At 43.0% G+C, this 27,801-nt stretch overlaps 1 protein-coding gene across 13 annotated transcripts in view; it reads left to right on the top strand.

The window, feature by feature from the left end:
• myo18ab (myosin XVIIIA b) overlaps positions 1-27,801 on the top strand; it is a 156,400-nt gene that overhangs the window by 115,273 nt on the left and 13,326 nt on the right. For all 13 annotated transcript variants that reach the window (XM_080773074.1, XM_080773072.1, XM_080773082.1 and 10 more), the window contains 11 exons: positions 936-1,063; positions 2,581-2,735; positions 4,140-4,263; positions 4,975-5,175; positions 7,322-7,432; positions 9,606-9,710; positions 12,734-12,880; positions 14,319-14,432; positions 22,512-22,628; positions 23,353-23,436; positions 26,025-26,162. In XM_080773074.1, coding sequence (XP_080629200.1) covers positions 936-1,063; positions 2,581-2,735; positions 4,140-4,263; positions 4,975-5,175; positions 7,322-7,432; positions 9,606-9,710; positions 12,734-12,880; positions 14,319-14,432; positions 22,512-22,628; positions 23,353-23,436; positions 26,025-26,162 — 1,424 coding nt within the window. The remainder of the gene's footprint in view (positions 1-935; positions 1,064-2,580; positions 2,736-4,139; positions 4,264-4,974; positions 5,176-7,321; positions 7,433-9,605; positions 9,711-12,733; positions 12,881-14,318; positions 14,433-22,511; positions 22,629-23,352; positions 23,437-26,024; positions 26,163-27,801) is intronic.

Here is a 27,801-nt window from a genome sequence, read left to right as displayed (position 1 = left end):
TCTGAAAAAGCTATGTTTCTTTGTCAGTGGTTCTTCTATTTAAAAAAATAGCAGACCTACAAGCTTGAAGCGCGCCACTTGGTGGCGTGCTACGAGCTTGTAGATCTGCTATTTTTCAATAGCTAAAGCATAACATAATGCTAACACCAAAAGGGGTTCCCGCCCCCAAAATGGGTTAATAAATGATCATTTGTTAGATATAATAATGCCACCAACTTAGTTTCTCCCTGCTCCACTCCAAACATTTTCATCTAATCTATTATTGAGATTATTGAGATGAACAAATACCTGAAAACAAGATGCATGATTACTTTTGAGATATGTAAAAGTCTATTGTGATATGTTGATATTCCCTATGACGATAATCTTTTGATATATTGTGCAGCCCTAAACGCTATCTTGTCACACTAAACGTTTGTGTAAATCATGTCAATAGATGCAGCTGCTGCATGTGATTGGTCACTGAGATTGCTTACGCATACAAACAAACAGCATTACAATCCATCTGTGTCCTATTAAATATATATATATATATATATATATATATATAGCACAGTGTCGCCACAGCATTTCAGTACGGCTGTGTTGTGAAAAGGCCTTTAAATTCACAAAATAAAAACATTTTGTCCCCTCCGAGATCCTCGCTTAATAGTCTACAATTAGAGAACATTAGAATTTTAGATTCTTTACCTTCAACATTAGAAATGGATCACACTAATGGTAATGGTGGAAATCACACTTCATCACATGGTGCGACGTGTTGTGAGCTTGTAGATTGTCTATTTTCAGCATGTAAAAAAAGTGTAAAAAAAAAAGGTGGTGGTCGACTAAAACTGGATTTAAAAGTAAAACTTTCCAGGTGACTAAAATACGACTCAAAAGACTATGACTGAAACTAAATCTAAATTTGCATTGGTACTGGTGTGTTGTTGCAGGAGGAGAGTGGAGGCTGAAGTACGAGCGTGCGATCAGGGAGATAGAATTCACCAAGAAGAGGCTGCAGCAGGAGTTTGAGGACAAGCTGGAGTTGGAACAACAGACCAAGCGACAGCTGGAGAGGAGGGTAAGCTCAAAGGATAACTTAGGTTTTTTTCTCCAACCACGGTTCATGTTTTAGGTTGTTATTAGAGAAAGTAAAATATAAGTGTACCGTAATAGTTTTTTTTTTTCATTTACTGCTTTCTTTCGTTTTATCGAATTTAGCTATTTTTGACAGGGCATACAAACATAGGGTTAAATACGTATTTTACGGCGATTTTCTTTATATGTCTGTTTGTCACCTCCCCCTTCACATAGCGCCAACCAAGATTCACCTTGCCCCTTTCTCACGCTCATAATTACATTTTCCTTTATCCTGGCTCTGTCTGTACTATAAGCCTGTCTTTGCCTCTACTGGGAGGAGATTGAGGAAAAGAGCTCTGTCGATCCCTCCCCAAGCTTTCTGACAGCTCGTCTTTTCTCGTGAGCGTACGATAACGCCTCGAATACCTGGAGAGTACAGCTCACTCAGTAAGACGTGGTGTAACAGAAGCTGTCCTGAAATTCCCCGTCCTTCACTCTGTCTCTCCGTCTCCGTCTCTGTCTATCTCTCTCTCTCTCTCTCTTTCTATCTCTCTCTCTCTCTCTCTCTCTCTCTCTCTCTGACTCACACCTTCTGTCCATTTTCCTCCTCGCTCTCTGTTTCACCTGCCTGAGCAGTTATTGAGGCTAACCAACACTTTAGCTTATGTCAAGTCTCACAAAACTTATCTGGAATAAGTATATTTTTACTTTTTAGCATTGGCTAGCTACCAGTGTAGTCTTATAGAAGCCTAAAATTATGCAAAGGCATATTTAAATGGAGGAAAAATATTCTAGGTTTCTATTAAAATAAATTAAAAATCACACCCGTGTGAAGTGAGGGTGTGATTTTTTTTGTGTTTACTTTACTTTTGTCTTCAATGTATGTACGTACATACACACACACACACACACACACACACACACACACACACACACACACACACACACACACACACACAACCATTTAGTGCCAACACATTTTGTTCCATGTTTGTCCGTTGCAGAGATAATGACTAATTATAGTGATGTTTTTCCTTGATTGTGACCTCGATGTTTTTGAAGTGCAGCGTTCCAAGAGAATTTGCCACGTTTTGTTTTCGGACCTTGACACTGATTGTGATTCTGACCTTTTGGGCTTTTGAACCCCTTAAAGTTAATCATCTCTTCTGCGCAGCCTGCGGATAATTTCCCACCACGTTCCAATGAAAATATGTACACCCATGATCCAATCAATCGTCAAGTTATTATTAGTCACAGCCTCGCAGATGGACATACGTCATCGGTTGCAGTACCGTGCCACGCACATTGCTGCAGGCAGATGATTGAATAACAAGCCTTTTCCTTTTTACATCCCATGTCTTTCCATGGCGGGGACATATTGAAACTCAGTATTCAACTCCCTGGGGGATTCTCTTTGTGTGTGTGTGCGTGTGTGTGTGTGTGTGTGTGTGTGTGTGTGTGTGTGTGTGTGTGTGTGTGTGTGTGTGTGTGTGTGTGTGTGTGTGTGCCACCCTGTAGATCAGTGACCTGCAGGCAGATAACGAGGAGTCCCAGCGCACCTCCCAGCAGCTGAAGAAGAAGTGTCAGAGGCTGACGGCAGAACTCCAGGACACCAAACTCCACCTGGAGGGTCAGCAGAGCCGCAACCACGACCTGGAGAAGAAGCAGAGGAAGTCAGTACATGGACACAAGTCATTGCACGCCACGCACGCACGCTTGAAGTTGAAAAGTTATTTTTTTATGATACTAAAAAAACTAAACATGCACAAAGTACACTTTCATACACACTCACGCACTAGAGATTAACTTAGACCTGCGCACACATAGACACAGTGTTCACTGTCTCCCTCTGCCTCCCCGAAGCTTCGCAACATCCAGCTTCTACTTATTAGCTCTCCAGCACAGCTGAGCTCTCCTGCTGTCTCTCTCTCTCTCTCTCTCTCTCTCTCTCTGCGTGATTCACATCACCAAACAATGAGGCCAACAGCTGGGACATTCACAGGGGTGTATCCCATGCCTTAAAGTTAAAACGATGTCCCTCCCACACACGCGAACCACCAGCCAGGCTTCATACTGTCGATGGAAAGAGCCCGTTTGATGTTTATATTGTAACATCATAGAGTTGTAACATTCATGCAGTATACAGTATGCAACCCCCTTTTCAGTTGATTGATCTGGGGACAAAGATTCCTTTGCGTTATTCCCTTAACTGCGTGTTATTCGTCAGAGGTTCATTGGCTATAGTAATACTAAAGCCTGCTTATGCAGAGTGCAGGCAAACGTTTATTTAACTCACGGGCTGTACAGTCTCTTAGTATTCATATTCAGAACTATCATTAATACTAGACGGCACTGAATTGAGCAGAACCGATACCTTCTGTAATGACGCCAGTTTTGCATTGCATAATGTTTAATTGCATATACAACTAACTGTCCCATTAGCTCTAACACAGGCATATTTCCATGCCCCATTAGGCTTCATCAATAGTCTTGTTTTTGCAGACGGTGAATGTTGCTCGGCGGTTCTGTTTAGTAGTTTGCATCGCTGCAGGGCTGCTGTGTGGGCCACAACCAGATAAGCCCCTTACTAAAGTCCCAAAGTCCTAGATAAACGGCAGCCGTGACTCGCGTGTCACCGATTCTTTAAAGGTGTCGGGGGTGGCGCGAGAGATGCGTGCATGTGAATCTCCGTTTGTGCTTTGTGTAAGAAAGGAACCTCTGGTTGCCATGGGGATTGGGCTTACATTGTGTAACTAAAGGATTTCAAGTTAAAAAACAGGCGGATGTGGAGATAAGTGCTCACAGGGGCGAATCGACTCTGATGACATTTACACACACGCGCTGGCACAGGCCGTGCCACCAAAGAGAGAAACACACACACACACGCACACGGTCCTGGTGGTACTTTACTGTTGTTATAGCAGAACAGACAAAGCTCCATGACTGCTTGTAGCTGCGCTACAATGCTGTGTACCGTGTGTCCATACTGTATATACAGTATGTGTTGTGTGTGTGCATGTGTAATGCATGTATGACTATGTGTATTGATCCGCTCGTGTGCTTGCGTGCGCCTCCAGGTTCGACAGCGAGCAGAGCCTGTCCCAGGAGGAGGTGCAGAGAGAGAGGAGCCTGAGGGAGAAGTTGTCCAGGGAGAAAGACATGCTGACGGGGGAGGTGTTCAGCCTGCGACAGCAGCTGGAGGTACACACACACGGTCCAAACACGTTCTGACCGGATCCGCACTGTTCTGTTCTGTATATTCTTCTGTTCTATTATGTTGTGTTTTTTTGTATGCCAACCATAATGTTGATTCATTGGGACACAATTCGACGCTTTCCCTGCTTTACAATTACAGTTTAGCCATTTTAAATGCTCCTACCCTGAGCGGCTTATCCAGAGTGTGCGTGCATGCTTATTTTATGGGGGAACGCCTACTGAGTGCCAAAACACTACTTTCTGGCCTTGACAGCCCATACATCCAAACAGAAAAGTCCAATATGATTGCATTAAACAACGTTAAACAACATTAAACTCACTTTGCCACTCGATTTCCCACTCGATTTGCCATTCACTTTATGCATGCGCATAGTGCATACCCTCTATTTACACCCAGTTAACACCGTAATTGCCCGGGGTCATTTAATCCATTACATTATAGCGCCCAGTCGATTTTATAAACACGGACCACTTTTACCGACCGACCGGATCCGTTTTCATATCAATGAACGTTGTCTTTTGGACAATACTTCGTCTTCGGGCGTCGGGTGTTGCTAATAGAAAGGACAAAGAACTTCGTCCTGGGTGACGGGGGGGGCGTTAATGATTCCACGACTATCCTGTCATTTGATATACGGTACAATAGGCGTGTGTTCCATCAGAGCGTGTGTTCACAGCCTCTCTCCTCTGCTTCAGGACAAGGACCTGGAGATGGTGGCCGTCAACGTCAAGCTGGAGCAGATGGACGTGGAGCTCCAGGACCTCAACTCCCAGGAGTCCAAGGACGAGGCGTCGCTCGCCAAGGTCAAGAAGCAGCTCCGCGACCTCGAGGCCAAGGTCAAGGACCAGGAAGAGGAGCTGGACGAACAGGCCGGCACCATCCAGATGTTGGAGCAGGTGCGGTTGACCCCCTGTGCAACAACCCAACTCCCTCCCCTCCACCACACACACACACACACACACACACACACACATCTCCTATCTCCTGTCAATATGTTAAAATATACCTGCGTGATATGACTGAAGCACTACTTCTACTCTACTTCAAATTAATAATGGAAAGCCCGTGGGCTTGTTTGTGATGTGTGCATCTCCCCGCGTACAAAACACCTTCATTTCATGTAATGCAATACTACTGTATGCGCCAAGACTTTAGAACGGAGCACGCATTGTGATATGCAGACACATAAATCAAAGGTGCGGACGGTCGAAGCGCGTTCCTTGTATTTTGTTCTGCGTACGGAATTGCTTGTTGAACGCACAGCAGCGTGAAGGCTACTTGTGTGCTTGTAGCTCAATGAAGCCATTGTTTAACCATGAGCAAACAGCAGCTCTGAACTGTATTCTGTTCTCTTATGCCAACATACGGCCTTGAGCAGACTTCCTCTCCCATTGCAGGCAGCACAGGTTTGATGCAACTTCTGTTGTTGACAGATTGCCTTACATGTAAATGAATCCTTTGTTACCGATTTGTCTTGGACGTGTGCTGAATGTGTGCTTGTCTCCCATGATGCCAAATGACATTTGTTTGTCACACGCGAAATATGCAATATCTTGATTATTCATCTTGTCATACCGTGAGTTGATTAGAGTCAACCTGTCAGATTTTGTGATGAAACAGCAACCTATGCCCAGGCAATGAATGTTTTGCCTTGGGAAAACACAACAAATTAAAGAATGGAGGAACATTTTGAACCCAGTCTTGACTTTGCGGAGGACGACATGGGTTGTAAAATCTCCAAAGGGAGCTAAAGATATATCCAGACATTTGTTTTTATTAAACTGTCTGTACAAAGACTAGCAGATAGTGATTCATTCCTTTTTGTTTTAACAAATGAAACCGGTCAAATTGGTGCAGTATGTTCCCTGATAAAAAGCACTTTAGTAGTCTCTGGTCTGACATGTCTTGTCATAGCCCACGGGGGCTCCTAGACAGTCATCCTTGACCCTTGTCTGAACAGTCAAGATGCCTACATTTAGTTTGGGGTGACACCAAGATTGCCGATATTGTACAGTGTGGTCACCTTTACTGGTTAAGCCCCAGCTTGACTGTACTGCATGACAAGGTGCCATTGAGTTGTAGACCATTAAGATATATCCTAACGTCATGAATACTGTATTTATAATAAGTGTGGATCAGTTAAATAAGACCCACAGATGTCTGACTCTGTCTGTAATTTATCTTAAAAGGGCAAGCCGATTTGAAGACGAATGCTATAGTTCTATTGGGAGGATCTTTGCCAGCTCTACGTAATGTTTTGACACATTTAACGTAAAAAAAGAAAACATCTGCAAGTTGTCCTTCGCATAAGCAGTGATGTAGGCTATCCGGTATAGTTGAATGGGATCAAAACTTTGTGTACAAACATTGAGACTGCACTCGCAGGTGCCGGTTTCATGTAATTAATACCCAACAGATCCCCAAACCTGTTGTTTTCGGGACGTTGGTTTCTGTTCGTTCAACCTGCTGGCTGGTGAGACGCTCCTAGAGAGACATAATTATATATACTTCACCCCGCCATGGTATTGCGCTACGAGAGCTTGGAGGTTTCTACTGTAGTTGGCCGCAGTCTGCGCTGTGCAACACCTTTGCACAGCTGACCAAATTGTTGGTTTGAGGGGATACAGCTGTGCGATCAAGCAGGCTCTGGTGCTGTCACTGTGATCAAAGGGACTCGGGGGGGAGTGCTGGAGGTGTGCTTTTGGAGGACAACTGCTTTGAGAATCGCTATAATTGTTTACACACAACATAAAACATACCGGTAGTTATATATTTCAAGGCTGAGAGATCACAGTAAACATCCTTCCATCCTAAACCACCTTCTTCCACACTCGGAGATAAAACAGCATCTGAGAGTTTGATGGGATGCATTTTTTACACGCGAGTGCCGTGACAACTTTTGGCTCCGTCCTGCATGCGGTTCTTAACAGTGTGACGTTGTCTGGCAAATGTGTCTATAGTACGTGCCTTAGTGCTCCTCTAATACACTGTGCTTGTGTGTGTGTGTGTGTGTGTGTGTGTGTGTGTGTGTGTGTCCTTCAGGCCAAGCTGCGTTTGGAGATGGAGATGGAACGTTTGCGCCAGAACCACTCCAAGGACATCGAGAACAAAGATGATGAAGTAGAGGAGATCAGACAGTCCTGCAGCAAGAAGGTAGGCATGTGCATACACATGCAGTACTGTACACGCATACACACACACACACTCTTGCTTCTCCAGTTAAACCCTATGTACTGTTGTATATGTCAATAGCGAAAATATAAATAGCAGATCGTTGCAACGCATTGTGAGCTTGTAGATCAGATATTTCCACCAAATGTTTCAGAAAGTTCTTTTAAACGTTTAAAAGCCTGAAATCGGGCCAACCAGTGACATATTATTTTAAGAGTTTATGAAACATCTATAGTGTAAAATGAATGGGAAACAAGCATTATGGGACGGTTGTGCTAATAATGCAATTTCAGTTAGGTAAAAATAATCTTGCCATAATGTTGGACAAAACAGATCCATTATCTCAACATTCTTACAGCCATAGGAATGCTATACTTCCTGGCTGCAGTCTTTGGAGCCAATATAGTTTGTGGACATTAGAAAACCTAATTAAATAGTTGCCACAGCAACCACACGGCTTAGCGAACAACGTTGTTAAATCATCTCAGATAATGGATTGGCATAACTATCGTTTCAACTGTGCCAATAACATTAAAAGCTTTCATCGTTACGGTAATTATACTTAGTTGGGCACCGGTTTCACATACCACAAATTGCTGATCGAATTGCTCGCGCACTCCAGATCTGCTATTTCCAGGATAAATCAGGCATAATTACCTATTCAATCACAAGCATTTTATTCCGTTTATTCACCCCATTCACACATGCCCCCGCCGAGCCTAGTAAATGGTTTATTTATTTTTATTTTTTTAGACCTGTGCTAATTACAGTATGTTGGATTTTTAGTCACTATTCTATTTCCATACAGGTTGCTGGTTACATTATGTAAACGTGTCTGTTTTCTTTGCATTTGTAATTTGTAAAGGTCAACAGAGGTACCTCTCACTGATGTATTCATTTCCACCTGATATCAATACCCTTTTTCCGTTTGGCTTATACGTGTGTGTGTGGGTGGACGGTAGGTTCGGGCGGTCTTTTGACTTTGTTGTAATTAAGCATGTTTTGCACCGCTGCTGTTGATTTCCTTTTTTCTCTCGCAGTACTGGCCACCCCCGCTGCTGCCCACACACACATTATCCCCTTTCCCCCCCCCACTTAGTGAAGCGGGAAGCTGTGACTATTTATACTGTGTGATTTAATGACTTTTGCATAGTGATACATTATGCACAGTATATATAAATTAATGCAAAAAACCTCTTGTATTGTTTCATAGAAGTAACTTTTTTTATGGCTGCCTGGCTGCTTGGAACTGTAAAGAGCGTTCTTCAAACAGTATGATAATGTGGGTTTTAGCTGACTCAATATTCAACGACTATTTAGGCTTTTTCCTCAAACATAAACTGGCATCGAGTGTCAAACACAGCTGGGCGATATACATTTAATATCTTATATCTTGAGATGAGTCCAGATATCGTGTTTGTTTTTGGTATAGAAGCCTGCGTTACAGCACAGTAAATGCAGAACTTATTAGACAGTTCTGTCCGAGTGTAATGAATAATGAATGCTGCATATGTAGCTGTTGAGTCATCACATCCACATCACTAATGATCATTTATCAAACTGTAAATATCTTCGGGAAGCACCAAAAGTCATCTTTAAAGCGGCCGCAATGCTTCAACTACTGACGTGACGTGACGTATCGTATACAAGTGGGAAGATGGAAAGGGTGAATGTTGGGGATGCACAATTAATCAGTAGCATAATCGGAATAGGCCATATCGACAAAATTATTTAGCAAAAATGTTTTTAAATGTAAAAAAAATCATCAATGAGATCAATATAAATGAAGTGTCTAGTACCTCTAGTCTAGAACAAAAGCTCATCAAATATATATAATATAAGTAAAAATAAACTTAATTTTTCTACATTTAATTTGTGTACTCCTCTCATTCAGTAGTCATTCAGTTGTGAAAACAAACACTTTGAAAAGAGTATAGGCTATCTATTGATTGATTTAATACTTTATTAACAGGCTTTGGGCCAAGCCCCTATAGGGCCCTATAGGCTTGTTTCCATTGTGGTCCTCTGTATAATATCGGAATTGGTCAGAATCGGTATCGGCAGATATGACCCTGCCAATAACCGGAGATCGGTCATAATTTCATAACGGTGCACCCCCAGTGAACGTATTTGTTTTTCTGTGTTTTGTGTCCAGATGAAGCAGGTGGAGCTTCAACTGGAAGAGGAGTATGATGAGAAGCAGAAGGTTCTGAGAGAACGGAGGGACCTTGAGGGCAAACTCCTGTCCGCCCAGGACCAGGTAAACACTCCCTGAACACGCGATTGGCCATTTTTACATCATCTCAAATCCAACGCTTCACTGCCAAAGACGTGATCTATGGTCTTGTCATTGGTTTACGATCGATAGTTTGGTCATCGTCAACGTATGAATGGTTGCGAAGCGACAGATACAACCGGAAATGAAGATTTCACCTTCCATCCGCCTCAACGTTATCAGATTTAGAAAAAGACATTTATCTCTGAATCTTTTCCCAGATTTCTTTTTTTTTTGTCAAAAACAAGCTACATTCTTTAAACACTCCCAGGCCTATAGTTTGTGGCTGGTAAACTGGAAAGAAAATACGATCGTCCGTCACTCGGTATTAGTTTTTGGTTTCAAATATCAAAATATCAAAATCAATACCTCAAAATGTTACTTAAGTACAGTACTTGATTAAATATACATACTTTCTTTACACCAATGCAACTATTACTGGAACAACTCTTACTGGAACATCTATACAAGGCAACATAATAGAGGTGTGCATAGCTGAGCTTTTTCAGCATCCTCCGCTGGACAAACAAAAAAGACAGCCTCGTACTTCGCAGCTCGACTAATAATAGATCATCCTCATATTTATTATAACGATCACAATTTTGCAACAGATTAGCACCTACAGTAAACTGATGCATAGCTTGGCATGCCACGCCCCACTGCCTGACAGCATGACAGATAAATAATGCATAGCTAAGACAGTTGGCAGAAAGTTCTAACATTTCTAATGACAGGACAAAATAATGAGGAATGTTTTATGAATCACTTTGTTAACTGCGCCGACAACATCGTATGTCATGGCCGTCGTCACATGTGAAGGCTGCAACAATGCTGGATTGGAAAGTTGCTAAATATAGTAATGCATACAGAGTGACTCTTGAGAGGTGAATATTAATAACACAGAGCTGCTATTTCACCGTGCAAAAACACTGCTTGACTTCAGGGGAGGGAGGCTGGACAAGGACGGTGATATTGGTCATTGCATGTATTTCTACGGGGTTGAATCGGCACCTGTCAGCGGGAGTGTTGGGGGTGGGGGGGAGGAGTAGGACGAAGGCTCTACGTCCTCCCAATGGGGGCTCCTCAGTGGCAGGTGATCCGTAAGATGCAACAGCAGTGGCGATAAATGGTGCATTTATATAGCGCCTTTATCCAAGGCGCTTTACATAGATTGTGCATTACACTCACCGATACACAAATGAGTGTGGGGAGGAATCAATTGGCATAGCGACTAAATTGGGGAGAAAGCTCTGTTAGTTGGCACATACTAAAGCTCGAGCTAAATTTAAAAGCCGGATAAGTACTCAAGTAATCAGTAATGTAATAACTAACCAAAATAGCCATTAGTTGCAGTGATGGGCTGTCTCTTTAGTCCTTTAGTACCGTTTAAGATGCTCCATCATCAACCCACCAGGTGCGAGATGATGCCGGTGTCTCTCCCATGTAGTCCTTAAAGGGACACTTCACCCTTTTTGCAAAAAAATATATGTTAATGACGTTTAGAAGCTTTAGATCACTTTTCTGGGGGTATTTATGTGTGTAATATGTGGTTTTAGATATTTTAGATTGTAGCAGTGAGCCTGTTGTCTCTGATGTCATGGACACTGGTCTCACTACCTTCCTGGACTACAATTCCCATAATTCTTTGGTGCACTGCTCCTCCTTGTGGATAGGGGGAGAGCTGTCTTACTGAGACAACATGTAGTCCAGGAAGGAAGTGAGCCCAGTGTCCATGACATCAGAGACAACAGGCTCACTGCTACAATCTAAAATATCTAAAACCACATATTACACACATAAAGACCCCCAGGAGTGTGTTCTAAAGCTTCTAAACGTCATTAACATATATTTTTTTGCAAAAAGGGTGAAGTGTCCCTTTAACTACACGGCTATCTTGGTTGGCCAAAAAAACGGTTGCTAACAAACAACCATCGTAGCCAACGATGAGTGTTAGGTGGAGTGCAATCTGTGCAAACCCATCGTCAAAAAATTAAGGAAAAACTGCGCCCTCTTTTCCTTTTAATGTATTGACCCGAGTCAACAGTCTGTCCCGTGAGACTAGGTGGAGTGTTGCCAAATGAGTGAGAAATGCATGCAAGAGCATGCGTAGACAGACACATATCCAAGTATTGAGTGCTAAGTCACACCAGATCGAAGTGGTGTCTGCTTACAGTGTGTTTGGAGTGCGGTATGTCCCTCCGGTGCTAAGGCAGATTTATGTAAGCTGCGTGTTGAATGTAGAGTGTTGAGTCACATGTTAGTCACACCTCCTACTTGTACCACATAGCATTGTGTTATTTTTAAGTGTTTACCAGAGGCACTTGGCCCTAATAGGAAGGGGGAAAAAAACTGTACCGCCACCTCATTAGGAGCAAAAAGAAAAATACATGCCTTTGGACAATCCTCTTTACCACAAAGGCACTGACCTCATCACAACATCACAGGTTCAAATCTGGCCTGTGTGTCCTCTCTCTCCCAGCCCCTTTACTTAGTCACTGTACTATCTGAATAGAAATGGCTTGAAAGTAATAATCCAGTAACCCATAATGAAAAATGTCCCAAGATGTTTTTGTTTTTCTTCTCGGAACTCTACCAGTCCATATCTTTCTAATGGTCAATAGCTATTGTGACATCGTTAGAAGGATGAACATATATGGGGGGGGGGGGGGGGGGGGGGGGTTTCAGATTTGTCTATTAAATCAACAAATTCAACAAATGTATACAGGTACATTCTCACCACAAGATAAAATATTTGTTAGAGCGGCGCGGTTATGTAAAAAGTAAATGCAAACAGACGTGACTTGGCGCGACGTTGCATCGAGCGGCGCGAAGGGGGGGCGATGCTGTGTATTTCGCTCCAGTTGGAATATCCCAAGTGAGGTGACGTTCGCTCCACGTTCACCAGCGCTGACCAGTGACGTGTTTCAAAATGTGTTTTCCTGCGTTGTTGTTGTTGTTTTGCTGGGTGTTGTTGTGCTGACTGAGTGTGTGCATCCCTGTCCCACCAGGTGAGTCACAGAGACGTGGAGACAGAGAAGCGACTCAGGAAGGACCTGAGGAGAACCAAAGCCCTGCTGGGCGACGCACAGATCATGTTGGACCACATGAAGAACAACGCGCCCAGCAAGAGGGAGATCGCACAACTCAAAAACCAGGTAATATATACATACGTACCGTGGAGATTGCTTCCCCATCGCCCGATCCTAATAATAACAATTGTTATAGCAGACATGGCGGAAATAGCAGATGTATGTACACGCTCACTCTGCGGTGTGAGCGTGTGCATCGGCTATTTCCACTATTGTAGTGGAAGTATGATTTTGTTCGGAAAAGAGGAGAGGTCGCGATGCAAATACTTATTTGCATCGTGACTACAAGTTGTGCAACCTCTCCCTTTCTGATCAAGTTTATCTCCTGTGGTCAGCAGCACCTCCCCACTATTGGTGTGTGCGCTCCTACCTCTTTGTTTGTCACTATTTCTAAGTATACTGTGTGTACTGTACATAATTCAGTATGTCAGTGATTTTGTTTTTATATCTGCCGTGTGCAATGTTTGTTGAAGGAGCCGAAAATAAATGTATTTTCACTTTTCAATGTTAAATACACAATCGTTAATCGCAATTATTTGTATGGCAGTTCATCGTCAAGAAAAATATAATGACAGACCTGGAGGGAAGGGGGGTAGAATAGCCAATAAGTATAAAATAACCAAGATAGAATAACCAAGACAAGGCCGGACGGCGTGCCGCGGGTTCAACTCCCGAGCCCGACAGCCTTTGCCACCTGTCACTCCCCATCTTTCTCCCCTTTTCCTGTCTACAGTTCCCTGTCAATAAAGGCATAAAAAGCTAATAAAATGAATAGCCAAGACATTAAACAAGATGAATGGAATAATGGACATCAGAATAACATGGCTGGATAGATGGATTGATACAATAATGAAGATGGATAAATGGTACTTGTGTACTGTACTGTAGGAAGAGGGACAGATTGATGGATGGATGAATGGACCGGTAACGGAGGAGATAGATCCATAGATAAAATTAAGGAGGTACCGTAGAGTGAAGGACGGCTCTAGATAATTAATTAATTGTCACAAGGCCATACAGTACACAGAGTACAGTCAACCAATCAAGTTCTTGGATGACTCCCTCCCCTGTGTAACACCTCTCTTGAATGGCGTACTGATGCTGTCGGGCACAAACCTTTTATCTGCATATTTCAACTTTTAATATCCTGACCCCCCCCCCCCTCCCATAAATGAATGCCCTACTTTTAGTACTTTGTCAAATGTGACACGTTGTGAACTCGTGGATGAGCTGTTTTTGCTATTCTTGGTTATGTTTTAAGTGAATATGACTAGTACTTAATTGTGGGTTTTATTCATATGTAACCCATTAAATAAGAGCGTGTTACTAAATAATAACTACAATGGATCCATTGGAACACAGGCTCTTTGTTTCCATTTCCTGAAAAGTAACAGTGTTTTTAATGAGACGTTTGAATAAGAGCGAATTTGCAGAAGCTGCGAATTGGCCTCGCCCTCCTCTCCCAACCTCAACTCTCCCAACCTCCACCTCTCTGTGTTTCCAGTTGGAGGAGTCGGAGTTCACGTGTGCGGTAGCGGTCAAGGCCCGCAAGTCCATGGAGGTGGAGATTGAAGATCTCCACGTTCAGATGGACGACATCTCCAAAGCCAAGCAGGCGGTAAGTACCATGTTCAGCTTTCACTGTAGCAAAAGTGACACACAGTAACACTTGGATCGTAAAGGGACGCCAATTAATGGTTAATTTAACCATGGCTTAAATTCGTATTGATTCGTATTATTTTAATTCTTACTTTACAAATAATTGATTAATGAATTACTAACATCTTAAGGCGGTGCTGTGGCTTGACCTTACAACCTGTAGGCTACTGGCCAGCTTTTTTGGTCGTTTTGCCATTTCCTGAATTGCCCACTGTCCGGGATAACTTCTGCAATGACATCCGGAACTCTGTCCGGATGGTCTCCGATGGTCCTGGATCACAACCCTCCTATGGGGATATGAATCTGCATTTAACCCATTTAGACGATTCTACAAATGTCTTCTTAATCCTGTTTCTATGTCAGTCGTTATCAAACATTTTCATGTCAAGGACCCCCAAGATTATATATGTAATTGGCCGCCGACCCCCATCTGAAAATATGTTGTTCCAGGGACTTCCCCAGAAGCAAAGATTTGAGTTAAAAAAACGTTGGCTCTGAAAGAATTTATATTCAAAGATTTGCGCCACATTTTCATGATTTTTTAAAAATAGCAGACCTACAACCTCGTAGCACGGCACTCGGTGCCGCGCTATGAGCTTGTAGATCTGCTATTTTTCAATAGCTAAAGTATAACATAATGCTCCAAACACCAAAAGGGGTTCCCGCCCAAAAAGGGTTAATAGAATACAAACATTAAGCACCTGCAGTATGAATCTACAAACCATCGTTTTGTGCTGACTTTATTGTGGCTGTAGTAGTGCGTGAATTTCCATTTCATGTTTTTACAACTGCATTTGACATTGCTTACAGCAGCGTGCTATAACCTCTATATTTTATTATGCATGTGTTTGTGATGACATATTTCCTATATTAACGGACCCGGTGGAGTTGTACGTTTGTTTTCTCTTAAATCCAAACCTATAAATAATCCTATATATCGCCATTAGTAGGGGAGAACTGCTGATGCTGACCCCATAGAAGTAGTCCTGAGAGACGGGCAGGAGAAACGGAGAAGCTCTCCCTCTACACCTACAACCGCCACAGACGTAATTGTGATTTACAGAGCGTCCGCAGCACGCTCGTGTCTCTGTGAATCTGTATCGTTAGACTCCGCAGTAGTAGTGGACAGGAACTTTGCCTCTGCGCGCGCCACCCCGGCACACTTTAAATGATAGATAAGAACATCATCCTTGTTTATCATCATGCGGGATTTGTTGTGCAGCCTGTTTAGTTGTTTTTTTTACCGGTTGCAGGCACCATCTGTGGTGCGGTGCAGAGCGGCAGTAGCTGTGTCCCCAGCTGGCCCATAGCCAAGGCGAATGGGTTAAGGGGCACACCTGTTCTCCCATTTTATAATGGCTGCTCCTCTTGTTATTTCATTATACACAATCTTTTATTTGCACCCAGTGTTTCCCTTTGTTTTCTAACATAATTTTCCATGTCTTCCGTTGGCCTCTCTCCCTTCTACCCTCATGCTCTATGAGTTTCTGTTTCCATCCAACGCATGGGTGACATGGACAGTGTTTGCTCTTTTGACAAAACACATATTTCACTCCAATGCATCCTCCTGCTTTTTCCTCTCCTTTTAGTTCGGCAGCCGAGAAGGCTTCTTTTGTTTTAAGTGGGAAATTTGGTATACCACTGTAGTCTTTTTTTATTGGCCTAAAATATTGTCTTTATACATACTGTACATTCATGAGTCCACTTGCTGACCGGCTGTCACTATTGGGCAATTTTTCTCCATTAACATCCTACTGTATGTCAGGCAATTGTCAAAAATGTCAAACTTTTCTTATGCTTTAAGTAGCATGTGAATTGTCAAACTAGGTGGTTCAACCCAGGGTATTTCTGTAACTGCACTAATACTTTCACCATAACCTTCAATATTCATAGAAGTAATGTGAATATCACTTTGCATGTAAATACAACTTTACCTATTCCTCCACATATTTTCTTTTCTTAATGTTGCATTCTGATGCATCATCTCCATATTCCTTTCTAGACATGCTTCCCCATTACTGTGCTCGTGCTGTTCTCTCTCTCTCTCTCTCCCTCCCTCTCCCTCTCTCTCTCTCTCTCTCCCCCTCTCTCTCTCTCTCTCCCTCTCTCTCTCTCTCTCTCTCTCTCTCTCTCTCTCTCTCTCTCTCTCTCTCTCCTCTCCCTCTCTCTCTCTCTCTCTCTGTGTGTGTTTGTTTGGGGGGACATTACCGTTTGTGTAATTATTGACTAACGGGGAGAATGGCTTCCGCCCACGATGGCGTATTTTTCAAATCTGTTTTCTAATTTGAACAAGAGACATCTCCCTAAAATCTATTATGGTTTAAATATTGTCATGAGCGAGGTGAATATTATGTGTGCAGTGGAAAGGGGGAGAGATAATTGAGTTCACACACAGTACTGGGCCCATCAGGGGCCTGTATTTGGGGGGAAGATGGATAGAGGACAGGTTCTGCAGCATGGGCTTTCTCTTCCATGTTTTCCACCCGTCTTTTGTTCCATATTTTTCCCACTTCTTCCTGTGCGGCCAGCAATAAATAGAGAATTGCATGTGCATGAATATCCATGCAATGTGCATGCACGCACGCACACGCACACACACACACACACACACACACACACACACACACACACACACACACACACACACTTAAACTCAGTCTAAATGTAAATTCAACTATTCTCCAAGTGTTATTCCTGAAATGAATGGTGGATGAATAAACAGCTCATGGGTGCTTACGGGAAACTGCTAAGTTGCTTTTGCAAAGCTCCCTTTCTCTTTCTCTATATATAGCCGTTACATTATGCAGTTATTATTTCTCTCTTGTTTGACAGCTTGATGACACACGTGACAGACTCATACTTCAGTCAGCATGTCACAGACATCACAACAAACCCCCCCCAAAAAAAGTCAAATAAAAAAAGTGTCACTACTAAGACTCTACGAGTGGCTAAGAACTGTACACACCGATGGATGTTATGCCATACATCCCACCCATCAATAGCTAGTCCCTTAGATTGAACCCACGGCACAGAGGGTTGTACAGTAGTTAGACGACTTTAGTTTCATGTTCAAGGTTGTTATTAGAGAAAGTAAAAGATGAGTGTTATTTTATTTATTTTTTTCATTTGCTGTTTCTTTCGTTTTAGCGATTTTAGCCATTTTGTACAGGGGGGGCGGGGGCATTCGAACATGGGGCTAAATATGTATTTTTTCACAATTTTATAGCGCTTTATTATTTACTATAGTCATTACATCACTGAAGATACGTCCCAGGTGCATCCATGCGATGTTTTTACCAGCTGCAAGCTGGTCAATATTAGCTTGTGAAAGTCCCGACAGGAGATCGACAGGAGATCATTTTCTGCTGAGCCTGCTCTGTCACCAGTTGGCAACACTGGTTGCCAAGCCTGCATATTTCCAGCCTAACGTGGATTCATTCACAGTTGCTTGCCTGGTTTGGTTTTTGGAGGCTGCTTAGCTTATTTCTGTCACGACAGTTGCCACCACTGGCAACAACCATGCACGGCATGGCTAGTCGAGCAGTTCTGATTGGCTGCCTCGTCTCCAGCCATGTTGCCTCAGAATTCTTTAGGGTCACTAATTTGAGCATAACAGCGGAGCGCAGCTAAAAAGTGTCATAACGTCAGCAGCAGACCCACAGATAATAATAATGCAGCTGGTAATTAATTGATTTAATCAATTTGGGCTTGTTTTAGTTATAGTTTCTATGTATGTATAGTGACTCATAGGAATAGACTATGTGACAACCAGGTCTAGTGACCACCGGAGAGACGGGTGACAGCCGGAATGTAGACGGCACCCGGGTGAGCAGTATGGGTTAGCGCCCCAGCCTGTGTCCTCCGTGAGGAGGAAGCCCAACAACCCTCTGTGAGGCCTCTCTGGTGCTGGGACTCTGGTGTTGTCTGGTGCTGAAACTCTGGTGCAACGCACAGGTCCTGGGCCTGGTGAGAGCAGGAGTGGACCTGGTGAGACGTAGGAGGGGCCCGGACAGGAGACAAACCCCATAAGCGTACCTCCCAGCCCTGGCAGAGTAGTTCTGGAGTAGTTCCAACGGATTGTGTGGCCCTAGTGGGACTGATTGAGGGTATAGCTACTGGGACGTAAGTCGGGACTTGGATCACCCCGGCTGGGTCGCCTGAGTGAGGGGTATGATGTTGGAAGACCCGAAACCCAGATGACCTCAGGATACATCACTGAGGATACGTCCCAGGTGCATCCATGAGATGCACCTGGGACGTATTTAGGTCCGTATTTAGGGACGTATTTAGTTGGCTACTAGACCCCAGGAAATGACATCTGGCCACAAAATATCACAGGATCTACTGAATGTGAAGGAGGAGTAATAAAATAGCTGGTTTCTCCCCCGACAGCAACGATATACGTAGGCCTATTTATACACACACACACTATATATAGTGATTGCATATACTGTAGCATGTTTGGGCAATCATATTGACTGTTTTAGAATGACGGAGAGTGAAGACCAGCTAAGCTTCATACTGTAATTGGGTTGAGATTGCAGTGACAGGCCGTGCTTTTCCATGAAAGTTGCCAGTGACAGTCAAGGCACTGCACGTTTCTTCATGTTTATTTTTTTCATGTCCATCACGGTATTTTCCTCGCACCTTTATAGAGCTAGAGCTGACGGACGCATGTGCTTGTCTTGCTATTCAGTGAGGCCAAAGTTGATTTATTAAAAAAGAAGGGAAAGCGTGATATGTAAATTTACTTGCCCCAGATTCTCTCTGGATATCGTTAGTTCTAGGAAGCAGCACACCTGACTTCTTCTTCTTCTTTTCCCAGCAATGGTATTAATTTATTTTGTTTTCCCATCAAAATAATCCAAATGGCAACCATAGCAGTTATTGTACATGATCTACTCCACTTCCAATCTTTATGCCCAAGTTTGCCTTTCAAATATACAGTAGCAAATCCACAAACTAACTACCCCCCCCCCCCCCCCCCCCCTCCCCCCCTTCCTAGTTGTAAAAGAAACCAACTGTCTCTACTTCAGCGTGTTGTGTTTTCATCAGATGTGCCCCATTATGCATCCGGAGGACTGTTTGGACTGTAGCTCCAGTAGCTTAATAAGATGGATGCCGTAGAGTCAGTGGAGCCTTCCCCTGGTTCCTCTCATCTACGCGCTGTGTGCTAATGGAATCATTAGCCTTTTTTTTTTCTCCTTTTTTTTTTTCTCACAACCACATTATTCATAATTTATTAATCCATAGCCCTGCACTGCCGCCAATCTCTCTCTCCCTCTCCCCCTCTCTCCTGTATTATCCCATTCATTACAGAAATGGGATTATTCCTCAGTCCCTATACCTCTTAGCTGAGGACTGCTACGAGCAGCCCCTGCTGCTAAACATTTAGCCACCATTTGAAGAGCTTGATTATTGCCTTGGGACCTTGTACAGTATGATGGCCCCTCCTGGGCCTATGATCAGTGAGGTGTGCATCCGTGAAGGGGAGATAATCAAACCCCTCCTTCTGACAATCTTTGTCTGTGTTTAAATATTTAACAAAAAAAAGGCCTGACAAATATAGTAGAATCACGAAAGGTTTCTTTAACCTTGAACTGAATAATCTGGATTGGTTCCGATGAGCTCAGGAGCTCACTAGTCGAAGAAGCATGGCTTGGCTTCAAAACCAAATTTTGAATTTTAGTACCATCGGTACTAAACAACATGGCTCCTTTGAGAACCATCAGGGTCAAGACCCGCTCGGAGCCATGGATGAATTGGGACATACTGAGTCAGTATTAGGGCTGCGAATCTTTAGGTGTCCCACGATTCGATTCGATTCCGATTCTTGGGGTGACGATTCGATTCAAAAACGATCTTTTCGATTTTTCCGATTCTCGATTCAAAAAATATTTTTTTTTCGATTCTAAAGCAGTTTTTTTTTTTTTTATTAAAAACAATTAAATAGAATTTTAGCATGATCTACTCCAGTCTTCTGGCATGAAAGCAGAGTACATTTAGTAAAAAGCTTGTATAATTGTAAAGGTTTTATCAACTGAATGATTTAAACACACAAAGGTTAAATCCAAGAGTAAGAACATGTCTCATTAATTAGCTTGCACAAATTTGAACCAGTACAAAAGTTACAAAATCTCTTCTCACTCAATACCAGAACAATACATTAATATTAAAACAGGTGTAAAATAAATACAATTGGCAGGCGATTTTTGGAAAATGAGAATCGATTCTGAATCGGACGGCATTAGAATCGCGATTCTAACTCGCGGCTGCAATTCGAAAACTGGCCCCCGTAAAATCTGAATCCCTTTTGTTTTGCTCTGTGAATGGCAACGGTCCCTCCATTAGTCATACGACTTATCGTAGCAGAAGCTTTATGACTAATGGATGGACTCTACTAGTAAGAAAGCTTTGTCACTACTAGTGGTCGGTCCATTAGTTGTAAAATTGTAAAAGGTGCATTTATATAGCACACGCATAGTAGTGTAATTACCTCCGAGCACAGACGGGCTGTGGAAAGTGGTTTCCTCTGCTTATTTATTTGGAGGCTTGTTGGCTTCAAATCCCTCCAAATCTACCGCAAAAAATGAAATATCATAAAATAACATAGCGTCGCTATGGGGTGCTCGGCCAATCAAATCATTACTATGGGGTACACACGAACACACAAAGCTGGGCATAGGAGGCCCTCAAAAATAAAGACAAACTAATAACCTTTGGCTGTATGCTACTGTACATTAAAGGGAATCTCTTCAGTCTTCAGGTCCTTATAACCCTTCTTATAACTTTAGACAGTTTCTTATAACTTCTTATAACACCCTTTTGGTGTTTTAAGCATTACGTTATGCTTTAGCTATTGAAAAATAGCAGCGCTACGAGCTGTAGGTCTGCTATTTTTGAAAAGTCGTGAAAAGGGGGCCGCAAATCTTTGAATATATATTTCAGAACGAACATTTTTAACTCAAATCTTTGCTTCATGGGGGGTGCCTGGAACAACATATTTTCAGATGTGGGTCGGCGGCCAATTACATATACTTTTTGAGGTCCTTGACATGAAATATTGAGAACCACTGATATAGAAACATGAGGTTTTTCAGAAAATTGTCATGAGCCTAAATGGGTTAAAAAACAGTCTCTTAGTGTGACCAGTGTGAAACAGAGCTTCTGCACCTTGCTGCTTCAAATTGCTACTTGATTGCTTATGCAAAAGTCCTGGGTGAAACCAATTTAAGTGACGCTTCAAAATAAAAGCATTACTATAACTTCACAAAAAATACATGAAATTATGTTTTTAAAATAAACGTGACTTAACTATGAACTTGGGAAATAATATACCATTGTGAATTTTCAGTGGCTACAGTTACACATACAGGTAGATTGTGCATTACATTCACCCATTCTTCACACACACACACATTCATACACCGATGGCGGAGAGTTTCCGTGTCTTGCTCAAGGACACCTCAACACTAACTCAGGGGGAGCCCGGGATCGAACTGGGAAGCTTCCGGTTCCCAAGCGGCCGCTCTGCCCCTGAGCCACCGCCGCCCTCTACAGCAGAAGCCCACACAGTAAAACGACCAATTAGGTTACGTGGCTGCAGGATTACTGCGGTGCAACAGCATGGCGACTACTGTACAGGGGACAACACTCGCCTCATTGACTCAAAAATGTATTTTTCACAATCTGGATGTGTTGTCTTGAGTCTCACAAATTCTCTCTCTCTCTCTCTCTCTCTCTCCCTTTCTCAACCCCTGCCCTACCCTCTCTCTCTCCATTTCTCTGTCTGTTTTTCTCTCTCTCTCTCCCTTTCTCTGTCTCTCTTTGTCTCTCTCTCTCTGTCTCTCTCCCTTTCTCTGTCTCTCCCTTTCTCTGTGTCTCTCTCTCTGTCTCGCTCCCTTTATCTGTCTCTCTGTCTCTCTGTGTCTCTCTGTCTCTCTGTGTCTCTCTCTCTGTCTCTCTCTGTCTCTCTGTGTCTCTCTCTGTCTCTCTGTGTCTCTCTGTCTCTCTGTGTCTCTCTGTCTCTCTCTCTCAGTTGGAGGAACAGTTGAGCCGTCTGCAGCGGGAGAAAAACGACCTCCAGTCTCGTATGGAGGAAGACCAGGAGGACCTTAACGAGCTGATGAAGAAACACAAGGCTGCTGTGGCTCAGGTCTCTCTCTCTCTCTCTCACACACACACACACACACACACACACACACACACGCACACACCACATGCTGTAGATGAGCACATTCGGTCTATCAATTTAATATACAAACGTGTGTTTGTGTGAGTGTGTATACAGTATATAATATATATATAATGCATTTGTGTTTGTAGAAGGGAGAAATATTTAAATTGAATTGATTGACCGAATTTATCCTCTGCAATTTAGTAATTTACCAGATGGCTGGTATTGGCCGTTGTGTTACTGGCCTGCATTAGCATCAATATAGACACTGTATACACAGTATGCACAGATGAACAGCAATTGGTAAATGAAAGAGCACTTTTTCCTCACAACACTGATGGAATCACAAGTGATGATTCTGCCTCCACCCGCACCGGATGAATCTGTCCTTACTGTCGAAAAACTCAGACCTAATATTTCACTTGTGCGTTTTGATTTATGGATGTGATTCCATCAGCCCCACTGTGCCATCCCTTAAGATTTTAGAAAAACAGCCTCCCCATCTTATCTATCTTATCTTGTTAATGTTATTTCATTTTTTTTTTTTGCCCGAAATAGAAATTGCTAGACATTATATATATATATATCTCAGTTAACAGTTTTCTTTAATCTGCTAATCCAAACTCAATATTCGTTCCAATGAACCTGCCCAGTGTGCCTTAGTAACCTTAGTCTTCTTTGCTTGTGTTTCCGTGTGCTGCAGTCTGCTCAGAATCTCGGCCAGATCAGTGACCTACAAGCCCAGCTGGAGGAGACCCTCAAGGAGAGGCAGGAGGCACAGGAGAAGGTAGGTGATGTGTTTTCAGCCTGCAAATCACAAAAAAGCGGGGACAAGACAACTGATCACTACTTAAGGCAAGTGGTTCTCAACCCCACAGGGGTTGGTCGAAACATGTTGGCGTTCCTCATTTTTGAGCGCTCGGATCCTCTCTTTTCATCCACAAATATGGACCACCGTGAGTCTGACCGACTCGACACCGTGTGGGGGGTTTAGAGCGCGTGTGTCGAATTTGAAGCCGGTGGGGCGAACGGTTCTCGAGTTACGTGCATCACAGCCGTACAGACAGACAGACAGACGTGGTACATGTATAGATAGATATTTTCTTAAGGTTATTGTAGCGGTCAATTTGTATTGGGGGCGGGGAGGAGACATAGCCAAAGCATTTCCGGGGGTCCCCAGGGGGGGACGACACAGACAAGGTGACGGAAGGGCCCTGAATAATGACATGCTTTTAATTAGAACAGCGTTCATACATAAACACTGTAGCCTCAGTAAGACAGTGGAGGTTCAGAAATCACAGACCGTGGAATGCCTTAATTGACCAATTATAATAGTAAAAAACAAAACCATGTAATGACTAAAGACATACACTGCCCTCTGACTCTCCGTCCTTTCCGATACAACGTATAGTTAGAATATTGTGCCGTTTTACAGCCATCAGAGACACTGAGACAGCGGCCATGACAGGTGTGTGTGTTATACAAGGACATCTCTAAAGATTGAGACGTTGTCACGTCCACTCTGGCTGATGAAGGCAACGTGCAGCTGTGAACCCTCACTGTTCTTCCCCTCGACTTTGCATGGCTCTCATCACGGATACAAGACTTGATGTAATTGATGTGTCATTCAAAGTGAGACATCCCTTGACAAGACGTGACTCTGGTTGGCCAGCTTGGTTACACCATTCCCGGACAGGCAATAACTCTGAACGTGCTTTCCGCTGTCACCTTCCCTAATGGTTTCTCCAGTTTGCCATGAATCCCTTTTTTTTATTTCTTAACCCACACTGCGGGTTGTCCTCAAAGCGGCTTGCGAAAGTTAACAGCTGTAATACCTTTAGCTCCAACTGCTGGCGTACCGTCTGCCCCCCCACCCCCGTGCACGCGCCACTCCCACAGATGCAAGAGATTTATGTCGCTCAGCGTTGCGAGCTGTGCTCCCAGATGATGGGAACAAATCTACACTAAGACCTTGGCTTCGGAGCAATTATCTATTCTCTACCGCGTTGGTGTGAGCAGTGACACTACCATCAAGCTAGCAAGAGGCCATGTCCAAAGTCCAAACCACCTCACTGACCAACTCCCCTCCCACTCTCTCTGTGTACTTTCTCTCTTGCTCTCTCTATTCTCTCTTTCCGTCTCTGTCTCTCTCTCTCCTGTTCTTTTCTCTTACACTGTGATGCCTGCTATCTCTTTACCTACTGTATGAGTAAAGTACCCCAGTATCAACATACAATCAATGTCAGTGACAGGGGGTTAGTTCCAAACAAACAAACAAACAAACAAACACACCAAACATCAATTATTTGCAGTGAATGTTCTTGGGAGATGAAAGATAAAGATGCAGGGCTGCTATATCCCACAAAATACCGTCAACCTTCTGTACCTTTCGCTCTTCTCTCGTACATTTCCTGTCATCATTTTTTTAAGACTCCGGTGTCATTAGAAATTTCCAGGCACTTAAAAAGCATATCCTTTTTCTTGGTGTTAAACAAAAGGTTCTGCCTCTTCCGTAAGTCGTCATTCCAGACGAGAAGCCCATCTTCTCCTCGCTGCATTGAAATGGAAGTACAGCTGATCAGCTAATCACATTCTGTGAGACGTCTGCAGGCTTAGAGTTATGGATATGAAGCAGTCCAGTAATGAAGGGCCTTCCTTTCCTACTTGTTTTGAAGCTCAAGTCTTACCGTGAATCAAGGCAGGGGAATGTGGGCTGTAAAGCACAGCCTTTAAGTTTGAGTTACGCGATTAGAGATGTGGTGTTTTGGGACTCGTCCTCCAGTAGAGGTATCCTGCCCAGATGAAAGGCCTTCGGACTGTCTGTTTGATTCAGGGATGATGAAGAGGTTTTTTTAGAGGTCGAGACACTCAGTGGTTCAGGTACTTAAAGCTGTCTCGATAAAGGCTGCAGTATTTTCCAAGCCTATCGCAAGATGAATAGGGTGTTTTTTTCTCTTCTCTTTTTTCTTTCGCAGCTCATACATCATTAATTCATTTATGCCTGTGTGTTGTCTCTCTTCTCGTACTTCCATATTTATGAGGACCAGATTTCCTCACAGCTAGGAATTGATCCCGAAAGTGGGAACATTGTGCCTCTTCTCACTTTCCAAGGACTAAAACTCAGCGGTTTACGCTACGTCGCAAAAGAACGTTGCTGTGGAAACAGACATCCGTTGCAGCTCGGCACGTGTGTGTCATATGATCAGTTAAAGTACCATTCTGTCAGAAGTAGTTGGATGTTGCAAGGAGTTGCATCATTGGTGTGATATGGGCTTTAGGGCAGGAATTAATGTATTCAATAGCATAGTAGTACTAACTACAAATCTGTGTGTGTGTGTGTGTGTGTGTGTGTGTGTGTGCGTGTGTGCCTCTCAGATGACGGCCCTGCAGAGCCAGCTGGAGTTCCAGGAGCAGTCCATGGTGGAGAAGTCCCTCGTCAGCAGGCAGGAGGCCAAGATCCGTGAGCTGGAGACCAAGCTGGAGTTTGAGAAGACACAGGTCAAACGCCTGGAGGTGAGAGCCAAAGTGTGGGCATGATGGCCGTTAATGTATGGCACCTTGTACTGTGCGTTTGTACAATGTTCAGGAAAGTGTGTGTGTGTGTGTGTGTGTGTGTGTGTGTGTGTGTGTGTCGTCAATAATGTCGTCAATAAGCTCCATTCTACTCTGTGCACGCCGCACATTAACATCCTCCTTAGTTTTCTTAGACGGCCACACTGCAGCTGCCAGTTAGAACTGTCGTCAGTGCTTCGCTCTGGTCTCTAGCCTCGACTGCTTTCATTTGACAATGCCATTTGTTATTCTGTCATTTTCAAATTACTTACTGATATTTGCCCAGACAAAAACGTTTATGCGGAGGATAAAGGTTAGCATTTGTACGCTGCTGCAAGAGATAAATTGAAATCCTCTCACGCCTACTGATGAAATGGACTGCTTGTTCGTACATTTTGTCAGAGTTCAGTTTGGTAATTTACTAGCTGTGCTTACAGGCAGAGATTGTTACAGCTGAAAGTAAAAAAAAATATATATATATAGAATTTGCAATAATCTCCTGTGTGCTCTGAGACATGAGTATGCATCTGGAATGCCTTATTCTTCATGAAAAATCAATTACAGCAGTGCCAAACTTCACTAACAAAATGTTTCAGTGGCCAACATTAAATAAATAAAAAAGAACGGAAAAAAAGAGGCTTGTTCAACTACTATTGCATAATAGATAATAAGCATTCATAAGTTCATAACTGACAACCAAACTGACATTTGCACGTGTTTTCTTTTAGTTGAGAAGCATTCAGCACTGAATTGTTTGAAATGCAGTTACATTATTAAACCAATTTGGGCGGGAACCCCTTTTGGTGTTTTAAGCATTATGTTATACTTTAGCTATTGAAAAATTGCAGATCTACAAGCTCATAGCGCGGCACTCGGTGCCCGGGTGCCACGCTTGTAGGTCTGCTGTTTTTGAAAAATCGTAAAAAATAGTGGCGCAAATTTGGAATATATATATTCTTTCAGAGCGAACGTTTTCAACTCAAATCTTTGCTTCTGGGAGGGAGGTCCCTGGCTGGAACAACATATTTTCACATGGGGGTCATATATATATTTTTGGGGGTCCTTGACATGAAAATGGTTGAGAACGACTGACATAGAAACAGGGTTTTTCAGATCACATTAACGTTACACAAATTAACGCCACATTAACGCCACACAAATTCAATCCATAGTCTCACCCATCTGATGAAGATGCATCATGGGTAACATCTGTCTCTTCTCCATAAAGGACGGTGGATATAGAATAGTTTGTGTGTTTAATGCAATTCTTACCTCCGCAGGAAAAATGTGTTGTTTGGTAGAACTATATACTGTAGGTTTGTATTATATCCTGCTCACTATGATCTGTTTCTGTGAAAAGAAATCTACTCATTTACACCTACTGTATAAGGAACTATTGGTGATGGGAAGCATTCTCGGCTTGTAGATCTGTTATTTTTTTGGGTGAGCAACGCTGTCATACCACGGCGTATAATTAGGCTTTCCTCTTCTTGTTGCACACAACCCTTCAGTCTGCATGCTTTTTATGCAGATTATTTACACGTATTATTTGCAAATGATTAACAATTCAATCTATAAAGGAGTGAGATGCATCATTTGA

Source organism: Protomyctophum bolini (assembly GCF_963924005.1).
Source record: "Protomyctophum bolini genome assembly, chromosome: 9".
Classification (NCBI taxonomy): domain Eukaryota; kingdom Metazoa; phylum Chordata; class Actinopteri; order Myctophiformes; family Myctophidae; genus Protomyctophum; species Protomyctophum bolini.
The sequence above is the reverse complement of the archived record's forward strand: the minus strand, read 5'-3'. Positions and strand labels throughout refer to the sequence as shown.